Here is a 14545-nt window from a genome sequence, read left to right as displayed (position 1 = left end):
TGCTGGAGGTTCAAAGGTCACGTGCGGCGTCACCACCAGCAGCCGTGTGTGTGTCAGAGGTCGCAAACGGGTTTTGATTCCTTACCCGTACCCGTACCCGGCCGCACCAGGGTCGAAAACGGGTACCCGTACCCTACCCGATACCCGGCCGGGTACGGGTAGGATACGGGTATCGGGTACCCGATTGCGACCTCTGGGATGAAGCCATGTTGCAGGCGCGGGTGGGTTGATTCTAGGAACTTGAATTGTGAGAAGAGACAAGACGTTGGGAAATGAGTGACAAACGGTGACTCACCAGTGACTCACGGTCTACCCGTACCCGGCCGCACCAGGGTCGCAAACGGCTACCCATACCCGGCCGGGTACGGGTAGCCAGGTATCGGGTAGGGTACGGGTACGGGTAGCCGGTTGCGACCTCTGGTGTTTGTGTTTGTGTCTGGGCGTGGTGCCGTGCTGGTCACCCACCACCTCGTGTGCCCTGCCGGCCTTCATCGGCGCTACGCGCGAACAGCACTTGCCCCACACAGTCTGTTGAGGCTATAGGGCGATCTTTGTCTTTGTGTGTGTGTGTCTGTGCAGGAAGTGCAAAATCATCTCGTCCGAGCAGTCGTGGAAGTCAGAGCAGCACTCGGCGATAGCGCCGTCTGTTCCAGCGCAGCCGTTCCCGGCGCGTGGTCCACTCGGCAACCCAAACACAAACTTCCAACACAGACGAAGACAGGGCAAAGGTCCCCCGTACAGCTTTGACAAGGGCCGTTCGCGAGTAGCGCCTATGAGGGTCGGCACGGCACACGAGGGGGTGGGTTGGTGGGTGGGTGGCCAGAACCACGCCCGGCCACGTTTGTCTCCCCGGCGGCGATGATTACGACAAACAGATAATCTAGATTTCGATTGAAAGCTTTCGTGACTGCAGGGATTCATCTTCTTGGTTCTTTCGGTAAAGTCACGTAGAATGGAAATAATAAAATAATAACAATAAAACATAATAAAATAAGTATAAAACATAATAAAATAATTACTTAATCATGCTTTATTTTTATTATTTTATTATTTCCATTCCAAACATAATAAAATAAATATTGTGATAAAATAAAATAATTATTTTATAATGTTTTATTTTTTTTATTTTATTATTTCCATTCTACGTGACTTTACCGAAAGAACCAAGAAGAAGATAATCTAGACTTCAACAAAAAAAATGTCTTGCTGTGGTTGATGTTTGCTTGCGTTGCAATCGAAACGTCGTGATTTAATTTATTTTATTTTCTACCTACGTGACTTCACCGAAATAACCAAAGAGTATGGACAAACAGATGCTCATGGGACCGGCGTAGTTCAGATAATCGGCACTGATGTTGACGACCGTGAACTCGTGTCGCCGGGCTCGCAGCGCAGCCGGCTACCAACCGTTGCGCCACCGCTCCCCAACGTAGAACATGGGAACAAACCAACGCAAGGGGCTTGGTGAATCGAGCCTGTACTCCAGCACAGGAGGCAAGATTGCCACTAAGCAGACAACGCGCCTCACTCGCTCACGTACATGTCCTTCCACGGGAACAAGATGACGTTACTTTTGACGCATCCCATCAGCTAGCCGCACAGCCTACTGGGAGGGCGCAATTTTTGGTGAGCGTTGGTTCAGTACAAGCAAAGCTGTGGCTCAGATTTCTTGAAGCAGGGATTGGCGATCGATGAAGATTTGTCTATAGGTCTCTGTGTGCGTCTGTGGGTCTCTGTGTGAGTCTGTGGGTCTCTGTGTGAGTCTAAGGGTCTCTGTGTGCGTCTGTGGGTCTCTGTGTGAGTCTGTGGGTCTCTGTGTGAGTCTAAGGGTCTCTGTGTGAGTCTGTGGGTCTCTGTGTGAGTCTGTGGGTCTCTGTGTGAGTCTAAGGGTCTCTGTGTGCGTCTGTGGGTCTCTGTGTGAGTCTGTGGGTCTCTGTGTGAGTCTATGGGTCTCTGTGTGAGTCTATGGGTCTCTGTGTGAGTCTGTGGGTCTCTGTGTCAGTCTGGATCTTTGTGTGAGTCTATGGGTGTCTGTGAGTCTAAGGGTCTCTGTGTGAGTCTATGGGTCTCTGTGTGAGTCTGTGGGTCTCTGTGTGAGTCTATGGGTCTCTGTGTGAGTCTATGGGTCTCTGTGTGAGTCTACGGGTCTCTGTGTGAGTCTATGGGTCTCTGTGTGAGTCTATATATGTACGTATGTTGAACTTCTTTTGCACCGTACATCGTCAACTGTGCTAGTCGGAGGTGCGGGTGGAAGGACAACACACCACCGTTCCTTCGTGAATTTTGTCCAGCCCAGGCCCGTGTACTTTTCTTCGCAGTCAACTGGAGTTCTCGAATTATCGATTGTTCCCCGCTTCCGTATGTCCCTCGTTTTGCCGGCTCTCAAAAGTTGTTTGCGTAACTTCTCTGCTTTGTTCCATCTTCATTGGCGTAGGCGATACGGACCGTGAGTGTGTGTGTGTATATTCGTTTAGACATGTGATGTGCAATTTAAACTATAAACTAGTTTTATTTTACCAGGTAAGGCCCCACCGAGCTATGTAGCTCTTTGTCAGAAGCGACCTGGCCGCAAATTATCGCTCAACAAAGTGGCTCATCACGTGGAAATGTGGAGGGGAAAACCGGAGGACCCGAATAAAAATCCACGCGACCACGGGGAGAACAAGCTCACTCCAAATATTCAGGGGTCGGGATCGAACCCACGACCTCCTGCGTACCAGGCGAGGGAGTTAACATCTCCTAGCCACCGTGATGATGATGATGATAGAAACACGCAAACTCCAAATATACAGCAGCAGGCATCAGGGTCAAGATCGAACTCACGACCTCCTGTATACCAGGCGAGGTAGTTAACATCTCCTAGCCACCGTGATGATGATGAGAGAGAGAGACACGCAAACTCCAAATATACAGCAGCAGGCGTCAGGGTCGGGATCGAACCCACGTCCTCCTGTATACCAGGCGAGGTAGTTAACATCTCCTAGCCACCGTGATGATGATGAGAGAGAGACGCAAACTCCAAATATACAGCAGCAGGCGTCAGGGTCGGGTTCAAACCCACGACCTCCTGCGTACCAGGCGAGGTAGTTAACATCTCCTAGCTACCGTGATGATGATAGAGAATCAGACTCCAAATACACAGCAGCAGGCGTCAGGGTCGGGATCGAACCCACGACCTCCTGCGTACCAGGCGAGGTAGTCAACACCTCACCATCGCGGCGCCCAATTTACAATCGTTTATCTTTTACGCATTTGCCTCTTAGTAAAGCATCCGTGTTACTGATCCACGCGTGCTGGATAAAATGGTGATGAAATTTCAGAAGTCTTGCGTTAACTCAAGTGATTCGTGTATTTGTGGAAGTGTACACATCGGTTAACTTTACACTTGATTAAAATTCCATTTGGGAAAGTGTGGAATTGTGTACGTGGATTCATATGCATCGGTGACACACTGAGCGGCGGTTCACCCGTGCCACTTTCAGATGCGCTTCTGCGTCCGTCTGGAACGCTCTTCCGATATTAGAAAGCACTTTTAAATCGTCTAGATTAAAAACTAATTTCTTTAGAGCCGCTTTTTGTGTTTAGTTTGTTGTCCTTCCCCCGCACCTCCGATTAGCACGGGTTGGCTACGTACGGTGCGAAAGAAGTTCAACACACACACATACAAACACTGTGAACCCGGCCACCTGAGTTCGATTCCCGGCCACGACTAACATCAGTGCCGACCTGATGTCAGAGCCATTCTTGGGCCTCTCCATTCATCAACCTGCAATGAACAGCTGTGGTGAAGTATGGTCAAACAAACCCTCCTGACCAACAGCATGGCGACACTTTTAACGAGCACTGGACTGATGATAAGCTGTCAATTATTATTTTAAAATATATCAGAATCTTAATATTTATACTGGAGGAATCCGATGAGCTATAAAGTTCCTGTTTCACAGATGATCCTTATGGCAGTACCCCAGGCTACCAAATAATGCAAACTGGCCGAGGCAATTAAATATTTTATTTCTGGGTAAAAAGTTGATCGAAACAGGTTTCCAAAATTTGTCGACCCTCCCGTTTTTATTTAATTTTTTAGCCATTTATACCTACCTCTACATATGTAGTGGTTTCATTTGAGACGCACACTTGACTTAGGAGGCAACACGTTTATTCTCTCACCACAACGGGGTAACTATATAAACGTACAACGGGATAACTATATAGTGGTAACCACCACGGGGTTACTATATAACCGGGTCAGTTAACACACTGCCCCTGACCCACAATGCCGAGCGTGAAGACCGTAGCAAGGCGAGGTTCCATTCCAGAAGACAGCCCCGATCGGATCTCGGGACCTCCCTTTTATGCCCCTGAGCGTGGCCTGGCTCCGCCCTCTTCTGAATCCTCCCAGAAGGTTCTGGGCCATACACCACGTGTCCCTCTCGCCACCTTTGGGCCACATTCTTAGCCTGTCCTGGTCACGTGCCCTCTCGGGTTCAACCAGACTACCACGTCCTCAACTGCCCTCTCTCTGACAGCAGGGGCGGTTTCTTCATTAGGGCGATTGGGCGACGCACCACCAATATCATTCAACCACAGAGTCACGCTAGCCGTCACTGTGCCTCTGGATATAGTCCAATCAGCGTCATGCTACGTTCTGTGGAGTACCGCCTCTTTTTGGGCGATTTCACTCCGGCTGAGAATCGCCCAGAGTGGTCCCATAGACTTACATTCAAAGATGTTTTTTTTCGAACGGGGGGCGCTGCAATGCATTCTCCATGGCTTCCGGGAGGGCTCGCACTAACGTGCTTACGTCATCATACGTAAGCACGTTTCATCCAACAAAATTATTTGTCGCCACCTAGTGGAATCTTTAAGAAAAGAAACATGAGTGGATTGTATTAATAGTGAGTATAGAAACAAACAAGATGTATTGTAAGAGTCACTTTATTTTCCATTAATATTAAAGAAGTGAAGTTGCCTTGACATGCTTAAACTGTTAATTTATCCTTTGCATGGGTGGACCTTATCCTTATCAATCATCCAGACATTTGCCCCCCCCTGAGAGATTTTGCAGGAGCCGCCACTGTCTGACAGTCACCAGAACCATGCCCCTGAGGACCCCCTTCCATGCGGTAGATACTCTGGTGCCAGAGAGAGGTTCTAAGACTTGCAGTTCCACGCTTCTATCAGTAGCTGGCGCTAAACGCCGTAGTGACCCAACATAGATCACTACACAAACAATAGAGTCAGATACTACTGTAGAGTCAGTAGATACTACTATAGAGTCAGTAGATAATACTGTAGAGTCAGTAGATACTACTGTAGAGTCAGTAGATAATACTGTAGAGTCAGTAGATACTACTGTAGAGTCAGTAGATACTACTGCAGAGTCAGTAGATACTACTGTAGAGTCAGTAGATACTACTGTAGAGTCAGTAGATACTACTGTAGAGTCAGTAGATACTACTATAGAGTCAGTAGATACTACTGTAGAGTCAGTAGATACTACTGTAGAGTCAGTAGATACTACTATAGAGTCAGTAGATACTACTGTAGAGTCAGTAGATACTACAGTAGAGTCAGTAGATACTACTGTAGAGTCAGTAGATACTACTGTAGATTCAGTAGATACTACTGTAGAGTCAGTAGATACTACTGTAGAGTCAGTAGATACTACTGTAGAGTCAGTAGATACTACAATAGAGTCAGTAGATACTACTGTAGAGTCAGTAGATACTACTGTAGATTCAGTAGATACTACTGTAGAGTCAGTAGATACTACTGTAGAGTCAGTAGATACTACTGTAGAGTCAGTAGATACTACTGTAGAGTCAGTAGATACTACTGTAGAGTCAGTAGATACTACTGTAGAGTCAGTAGATACTACTATAGAGTCAGTAGATACTACTGTAGAGTCAGTAGATACTACAATAGAGTCAGTAGATACTACTGTAGAGTCAGTAGATACTACTATAGAGTCAGTAGATACTACTGTAGAGTCAGTAGATACTACTGTAGAGTCAGTAGATACTACTGTAGAGTCAGTAGATAATACTGTAGAGTCAGTAGATACTACTGTAGAGTCAGTAGATACTACTGTAGAGTCAGTAGATACTACTATAGAGTCAGTAGATAATACTGTAGAGTCAGTAGATACTACTGTAGAGTCAGTAGATACTACTGTAGAGTCAGTAGATACTACTGTAGAGTCAGTAGATACTACTATAGAGTCAGATACTACTGTAGAGTCAGTAGATACTACTGTAGAGTCAGTAGATACTACTATAGAGTCAGTAGATACTACTATAGAGTCAGTAGATACTACTGTAGAGTCAGTAGATACTACTATAGAGTCAGTAGATACTACTATAGAGTCAGTAGATGCTACTGTAGAGTCAGTAGATACTACTGTAGAGTCAGTAGATACTACTATAGAGTCAGTAGATACTACTGTAGAGTCAGTAGATACTACTGTAGAGTAAGTAGATACTACTGTAGAGTCAGTAGATACTACTGTAGAGTCAGTAGATACTACTGTAGAGTCAGTAGATACTACTGTAGAGTAAGTAGATACTACTGTAGATTCAGTAGATACTACTGTAGAGCCAGTAGATACTACTGTAGAGTCAGTAGATACTACTATAGAGTCAGTAGATACTACTGTAGAGTCAGTAGATACTACTGTAGAGTAAGTAGATACTACTATAGAGTCAGTAGATACTACTGTAGAGTCAGTAGATACTACTGTAGAGTCAGTAGATACTACTGTAGAGTCAGTAGATACTACTGTAGATTCAGTAGATACTACTGTAGTGTCAGTAGATACTACTGTAGAGTCAGTAGATACTACTGTAGAGTCAGTAGATACTACTATAGAGTCAGTAGATACTACTGTAGAGTCAGTAGATACTACTGTAGAGTCAGTAGATACTACTGTAGAGTCAGTACATACTACTGTAGAGTCAGTAGATACTACTGTAGAGTCAGTAGATACTACTGTAGAGTCAGTAGATACTACTATAGAGTCAGTAGATACTACTATAGAGTCAGTAGATACTACTGTAGAGTCAGTAGATACTACTGTAGAGTCAGTAGATACTACTATAGAGTCAGTAGATGCTACTGTAGAGTCAGTAGATACTACTGTAGAGTCAGTAGATACTACTATAGAGTCAGTAGATACTACTGTAGAGTCAGTAGATACTACTGTAGAGTAAGTAGATACTACTGTAGAGTCAGTAGATACTACTGTAGAGTAAGTAGATACTACTGTAGAGTCAGTAGATACTACTATAGAGTCAGTAGATACTACTGTAGAGTCAGTATATACTACTGTAGAGTAAGTAGATACTACTGTAGAGTCAGTAGATACTACTGTAGAGTCAGTAGATACTACTGTAGAGTCAGTAGATACTACTATAGAGTCAGTAGATACTACTATAGAGTCAGTAGATACTACTATAGAGTCAGATACTACAATAGAGTCAGTAGATACTACTGTAGAGTCAGTAGATACTACTATAGAGTCATCAGATACTACTATAGAGTCAGTAGATACTACTGTAGAGTCAGTAGATACTACTGTAGAGTCAGTAGATACTACTGTAGAGTCAGTAGATACTACTGTAGAGTCGGTAGATACTACTGTAGAGTCAGTAGATACTACTGTAGAGTCAGTAGATACTACTGTAGAGTCAGTAGATACTACTGTAGAGTCAGTAGATACTACTGTAGAGTCGGTAGATACTACTGTAGAGTCAGTAGATACTACTGTAGAGTCAGTAGATACTACTGTAGAGTCAGTACATACTACTGTAGAGTCAGTAGATACTACTGTAGAGTCAGTACATACTACTGTAGAGTCAGTAGATACTACTGTAGAGTCAGTAGATACTACTGTAGAGTCAGTAGATACTACTGTAGAGTCGGTAGATACTACTATAGAGTCAGTAGATACTACTATAGAGTCAGTAGATACTACTGTAGAGTCGGTAGATACTACTGTAGAGTCGGTAGATACTACTATAGAGTCAGTAGATACTACTGTAGAGTCGGTAGATACTACTGTAGAGTCGGTAGATACTACTGTAGTGTCAGTAGATACTACTGTAGAGTCGGTAGATACTACTGTAGTGTCAGTAGATACTACTGTAGAGTCGGTAGATACTACTGTAGAGTCAGTAGATACTACTGTAGTGTCAGTAGATACTACTGTAGTGTCAGTAGATTCTACTATAGAGTCAGTAGATACTACTGTAGAGTCAGTAGATACTACTGTAGAGTCGGTAGATACTACTGTAGTGTCAGTAGATACTACTATAGAGTCAGTACATACTACTGTAGAGTCAGTAGATACTACTGTAGAGTCAGTAGATACTACTATAGAGTCAGTATATACTACTATAGAGTCAGTAGATACTACTGTAGAGTCAGTAGATACTACTATAGAGTCAGTATATACTGCTATAGAGTCAGTAGATACTACTGTAGAGTCAGTAGATACTACTATAGAGTCAGTATATACTACTATAGAGTCAGTATATACTACTGTAGAGTCAGTAGATACTACTGTAGAGTCAGTATATACTACTATAGAGTCAGTAGATACTACTGTAGAGTCAGTAGATACTACTATAGAGTCAGTAGATACTACTGTAGAGTCAGTAGATACTACTATAGAGTCAGTATATACTACTATAGAGTCAGTAGATACTACTGTAGAGTCGGTAGATACTACTGTAGAGTCGGTAGATACTACTATAGAGTCAGTAGATACTACTGTAGAGTCGGTAGATACTACTGTAGAGTCGGTAGATACTACTGTAGTGTCAGTAGATACTACTGTAGAGTCGGTAGATACTACTGTAGTGTCAGTAGATACTACTGTAGAGTCGGTAGATACTACTGTAGAGTCAGTAGATACTACTGTAGTGTCAGTAGATACTACTGTAGTGTCAGTAGATTCTACTATAGAGTCAGTAGATACTACTGTAGAGTCAGTAGATACTACTGTAGAGTCGGTAGATACTACTGTAGTGTCAGTAGATACTACTATAGAGTCAGTACATACTACTGTAGAGTCAGTAGATACTACTGTAGAGTCAGTAGATACTACTATAGAGTCAGTATATACTACTATAGAGTCAGTAGATACTACTGTAGAGTCAGTAGATACTACTATAGAGTCAGTATATACTACTATAGAGTCAGTAGATACTACTGTAGAGTCAGTAGATACTACTATAGAGTCAGTATATACTACTATAGAGTCAGTATATACTACTGTAGAGTCAGTAGATACTACTGTAGAGTCAGTATATACTACTATAGAGTCAGTAGATACTACTGTAGAGTCAGTAGATACTACTATAGAGTCAGTAGATACTACTGTAGAGTCAGTAGATACTACTATAGAGTCAGTATATACTACTATAGAGTCAGTAGATACTACTGTAGAGTCAGTAGATACTACTGTAGAGTCAGTAGATACTACTGTAGAGTCAGTAGATACTACTGTAGAGTCAGTAGATACTACTATAGAGTCAGTAGATACTACTATAGAGTCAGTAGATACTACTATAGAGTCAGTAGATACTACTATAGAGTCATTAGATACTACTGTAGAGTCAGTAGATACTACAATAGAGTCAGATACTACAATAGAGTTAGTAGATACTACAATAGAGTCAGTACTACTGACTCTATAGGATGTAGGGTGTGTATGCTTGCATGCATATATCTGCACACAAGGTGGTGGGGGGGTAGAGAAATGAGGACATCGTTTGGGGGGCGAGGCGTGAAGCTTTGAGAACCCCACCGCAGGGACTCAGAGTTCAAGGGGGTGGCCGCGAAACGTCGAAATTCTCCGTGTCAAGAAAAGAGGCTCAGGGTCAGGCCGGATGCTGGGGGGGGGCGGGGTGCTCAATCACTATTTAAACACCGAACCGGGTTACTCGTTTGAGGCTGAGTTGACCTAGGGGAGACCCAGGACCAGGTTCAGGATAATCGGCACTGGTGGTGGGTGGCCGTGAGCGGTGATCGAACTCGGCTTCGTAGGCGGAGGGGGGGTGTCCCTAGCGCAGCGCGCTAACCGCTGCGCCACCGCTCCCCACGCGCTCTACCCACACGCACCCCAGACGCGCGTGTACACACACACACGTGTACACACACACACACGCACACACACATACGTGTACACACACACGTGTACACACACACACACACGCACACACACACACGAGTACACACACGTGTACACGCACACACGCACACATACGTGTACACACACACGTGTACACACACACACACACGTGTACACACACACACGAGTACACACACGCACACACACGCGTGTACACACACACACACGTGTACACACACACGCACACACGCGCGCGTATTGATGAGCGCGTGTGAGCTGTGACGGGCTGCATCGTGGGCACAGATCCCAGACGTAGACACCCCCCGCACACATCCATGGCTCGCTCCACACACGCCTAACGCACACACACACACGTGTACACACACACACGTCTGCACAATCACACAAGTCTGCACGCACCAAACGCTCATCCAAGATCCCATTGTGCGCGCTCCGTCTACGACCAGTACGTGGTAAGAATGTTGTCTTCTTCGAACGAGAGGCAGCCGACACAGCCGACCGCCTTTGTCTTCTTGGAACGAGACGCAGCCGACGAAGCCGGACTAAGCCGTTCGGGTCAGGTCGGCGAATTTGCGATCTCCATCGGCCGAAAGCCGGAATGCGACGATCATCTAAGATGCTCGTCCCTTTGGCGGTGCACTCCGCGTGTTGGGGAAGGCGTGCAAAAACGTCGTCGCAATCCCGCACGCGGTGACCTTTGTAATACTCTTGTGTTTTTTCGGTAAAGTCACGTAGGTAAAAAATTAAATTAAAATTAACAAAAAAAAAATGAAAAGGAAAAAAAATCACTTTTTAATTTTTATTAATTTAAATTTCATTTTTTACCTACGTGACTTTACCGAAAAAACTAAGGGTATGAATGCTTGCAGTCAAATCTAGACCCTTTCTAATGTCCACGGCGCGTTCGCATTGTCACGAACGTAAATACAGAGAAGCGGGGGGTGGTGGTGGTGGTGGTGAAGATAGCCTCGAATTTGAAATCATTGAACACGCTCTGTGCGGATTGACGTTAGTAATCTCGACTGCCGTGCGCGAAATGATGACAATTCGGCAGAGGTGTGCGTAGGTGTCTATAGATAGATTTAGATATTTATGTTTGTGTGTGTGTGTTTGCTGCAACGGGTAACATCATTGACGCTTCGTATTTTGAGTAGCACGGTGATGATTTCTGTGCGGTCTCCGTTGAATCTGGGAGCAGGGCTCCTCCACTGTATCCTATTAACCCGTTGCATCGCGTCCCGAGAATGATGTTTGATGTCTAACGAGCAAATTTCGTCTAGATGATCAATAATCGTCGTGATGAGCCGGTTGGAAAATCCACTGCTGGATGGATTGAACTGAAACTGAGTGTGTGTGTGATGTGTTGGCTGGCCATACTTCACCGCTCTGGTCAATTCGGATTGTATTGAATTAACACCAATAAATTATAACGCGTTATGTATTACCGGTAGGCGCTGTGTGTGTATGATTGTTAAAAACAAAATATTATTTGTACAGTTTTTGTTTAATGTGCCTTAGTCTCTGGCTCTATGAGTCTTGGGCGTTTTTGTTGAATTCAGTACCTCCTTTGGGATGTGAGTGTGTGTCTGTGTGTCTGTGGTCGCGTGTGTCTGTGTGTGTGTCTGTGGTCGTGTGTGTGTGTCTGTGTGTGGGGAGCGGTGGTGTAGCGGTTAGCGCGCTGCGCTATGAACCTGGCGACCCGGGTTCGATTCCCGCTCACGGCCAACACCAGTGACGATTATCTGAACCGGTCCTGGGCCTCCCCTAGGTCGACTCAGCCTGAATTGAGTACCTGGTGTGGTGTGTAAACATCGCCACTGGGGAGACAAAGGCGGTCGGGCGTGGTGCTGGCCACCCAACCCCCTCGTGTGCCGTTCTGGTCTTCATAGGTGCTCGCTAACAGCACTTGCCCCTACAGTCTGTTAAGGCTATACGGGGGATCTTTGTCTGTGTGTGTGTCGGTCAACTCAGCCGGTGTGGTGTGTAATCATCGCTCACGCGCGAGACAAAGGCGACTAGGCGTGGTGCTGGCCACCCACCCCCTACTCGATAACAGCACTTGCCCCTACAGTCTGTGAAGGCTTTGTCTGTAGGTCGACGCAGCCTTATAAGTAGACGCCTTTGGTGTGTGGATCTCAGCACTGGGAAGACAAAGGCGGCCGCGCACGGTGCTAGCCACACCCCAGACCTTTGTGTGCCCTAATAGGTGCTCGCTAACAACACTTGAGTCAATATTTTAATGGGTATTTTAATGTGTGTAGAGAGTCTATGTTTTTTAATCATTCAGGTGTATGTGAGATGGTGTGTGTGTTGATTTTTGTGTGTAAGAGAGACGTGTGTATGATGAAATGTGTGTGTCAAGACATTGAATGTGTGTGTGTGAGAGAGTAGGGTTGTGTGTGATGAGTGTGTGTGAGATGTATTGTAAGAGATGGGAGTGTGTGATGAGGAGTGTGTGTGTGATGTGTGTGTGTGATGTGTGTGTGTGATGTGTGTGTGTGTGATGTGTGTGATGTGTGTGTGTGAGATGAGTGTGTGTGATGAGTGTGATGAGTGTGTGTGTGATGTGTGTGTGTGATGTGTGTGATGTGTGTGTGTGTGATGAGTGTGATGAGTGTGGGTGTGTGTGAGTGTGTGTGATGAGTTTGATCAGTGTGTGTGTGATGTGTGTGTGAGATGGATTGTAAGAGATGTGTGTGTGTGATGAGTGTGATGAGTGTGTGTGTGAGTGAGTGTGTGTGATGAGTTTGATGAGTGTGTGATGAGTGTGTGTGATGTGTGTGTGAGATGGATTGTAAGTGATGAGTGTGTGTGATGAGTGTGTGTGTGATGTGTGTGATGAGTGTGTGTGTGTGATGTGTGTGTGATGAGTTTGATGAGTGTATGTGATGAGTGTGAATGTGTGATGAGTGTGAGTGTGATGAGTTTGATGAGTGTGTGATGAGTGTGTGTGTGATGAGTGTCTGTGTGATGAGTGTGAGTGTGGTGAGTGTGTGTGTGTGATGAGTGTGTGTGTGAGTGTGTGTGATGAGTGTGTGTGTGTATGTAATGAGTGTGATGAGTGTGAGTGTGATGAGTTTGATGTGTGTGTGATGAGTGTGATGTGTATGTGATGAGTGTGAGTGTGTGATGAGTGTGTGTGTGATGAGTGTGATGAGTGTGTGTGTGATGAGTGTGTGTGTGATGTGTATGTGTGTGTGTGATGAGTGTATGTGTGTATGTGATGAGTGTGTGTGTGTGATGAGTGTGTGTGTGAGTGTGTGTGATGAGTGTGTGTGTGAGTGTGTGTGTGATGAGTGTGTGTGTGAGTGTGTCAGTGTATGTGTGTATGTAATGAGTGTGATGAGTGTATGTGTGTATGTGTGAATGTATGTAATGAGTGTGTATGTGTGTATGTGATGAGTGTATGTGTGTATGTGTGAGTGTATGTGTGTATGTAATGAGTGTGATGAGTGTGTGTGTGTGATGCCAACCTTCTCAGTCAGTCAACCCATAGCACCTGGGTCTGTCAAGTGACCTGCCAGCGAGCCTCCAACACTTCATGGCCTCGAGGTGCACCTAGCCTGGCACAAGCACCATGGTGACATCACCACCGCTTATTTGTCGAACGGAATGTTGTTGTTGGCGCCTGTGCGTGAGCTCATTCGAGTGTGCGAGTGTCTGTGTGTTGAGTTTTTGCGTCGAGACATTGCACTGTGAGAGACCGTGGGTTTGCGTGCGTTTGTGTCAGATGCATTGTGTTAGATTGAAGTGTGTGTGTGTATGTGAAGTGTGTGTGTGTGTATGTGATGAGTGTGTGTGTGTAAACGTCGCCACGAGGGAGACAAAGGCGGTCGGGCGTGGTGCTGACTTCCCCACCGCCTTCTATGCGCGCGACGTGCCGGCCTTAATGGGTGCTCGCTAACAGCACTTGCCGCACGGAGCCTGCGTGGGCTACACGGGCCACCTTTGTCTTTGCGAGACGGGTACCACCCCCCCTCCCACGTGACCTGTCCCTCATCCAGCAGTGGATTGACCCTGACGGCTGTTGGCGTTCTCAGCCCGTGGCCTCGATCCCAACGCAACGGAGATGACCACGTGACCTCCCCGTCAGTGCGCGAATGCACAATCCGAATATGTATTACTGGAGGAATCCGATGAGCTATGAAGCTCTTTAGCGCGGATGTCTAGCAACAATGTCTCTGAGCCGTGACCTCTTCACCCCCCCTCGCCCCTCCTGCCCTCCCCCCCCCACTTTTCACCCCCCCCCCCTCCTCCCGCCCCTCCTGCCCCCCCCCCCTCCTCCCGCCCCTCCTGCCCCTCCCCCCCACTCTTCACCCCCCCCTCCCACCCCTCCTGCCCCTCCCCCACTCTCCCCCCCCCCTCCCGATGTTATCAACTCCGACAGCTGCC

The 14545-nt window shown here is 45.9% G+C and overlaps 1 protein-coding gene across 2 annotated transcripts in view; it reads left to right on the top strand.

Moving 5' to 3' along the window:
* The window catches only part of CCDC39 (coiled-coil domain 39 molecular ruler complex subunit), a 45404-nt gene extending 42014 nt beyond the window's left edge, over positions 1–3390 (top strand). For both annotated transcript variants that reach the window (XM_078878592.1, XM_078878591.1), the window contains exon 21: positions 580–3390. In XM_078878592.1, coding sequence (XP_078734718.1) covers positions 580–638 — 59 coding nt within the window. In that variant the 3' untranslated portion in view covers positions 639–3390. The remainder of the gene's footprint in view (positions 1–579) is intronic.
* Positions 3391–14545: the final 11155 nt, after the last annotated feature.

Source organism: Lampetra fluviatilis, chromosome 51 (genome assembly GCF_964198595.1).
Source record: "Lampetra fluviatilis chromosome 51, kcLamFluv1.1, whole genome shotgun sequence".
NCBI classification, from domain to species: Eukaryota; Metazoa; Chordata; class Hyperoartia; order Petromyzontiformes; family Petromyzontidae; genus Lampetra; species Lampetra fluviatilis.
This window is presented reverse-complemented; position numbering and strand designations above follow the sequence as displayed.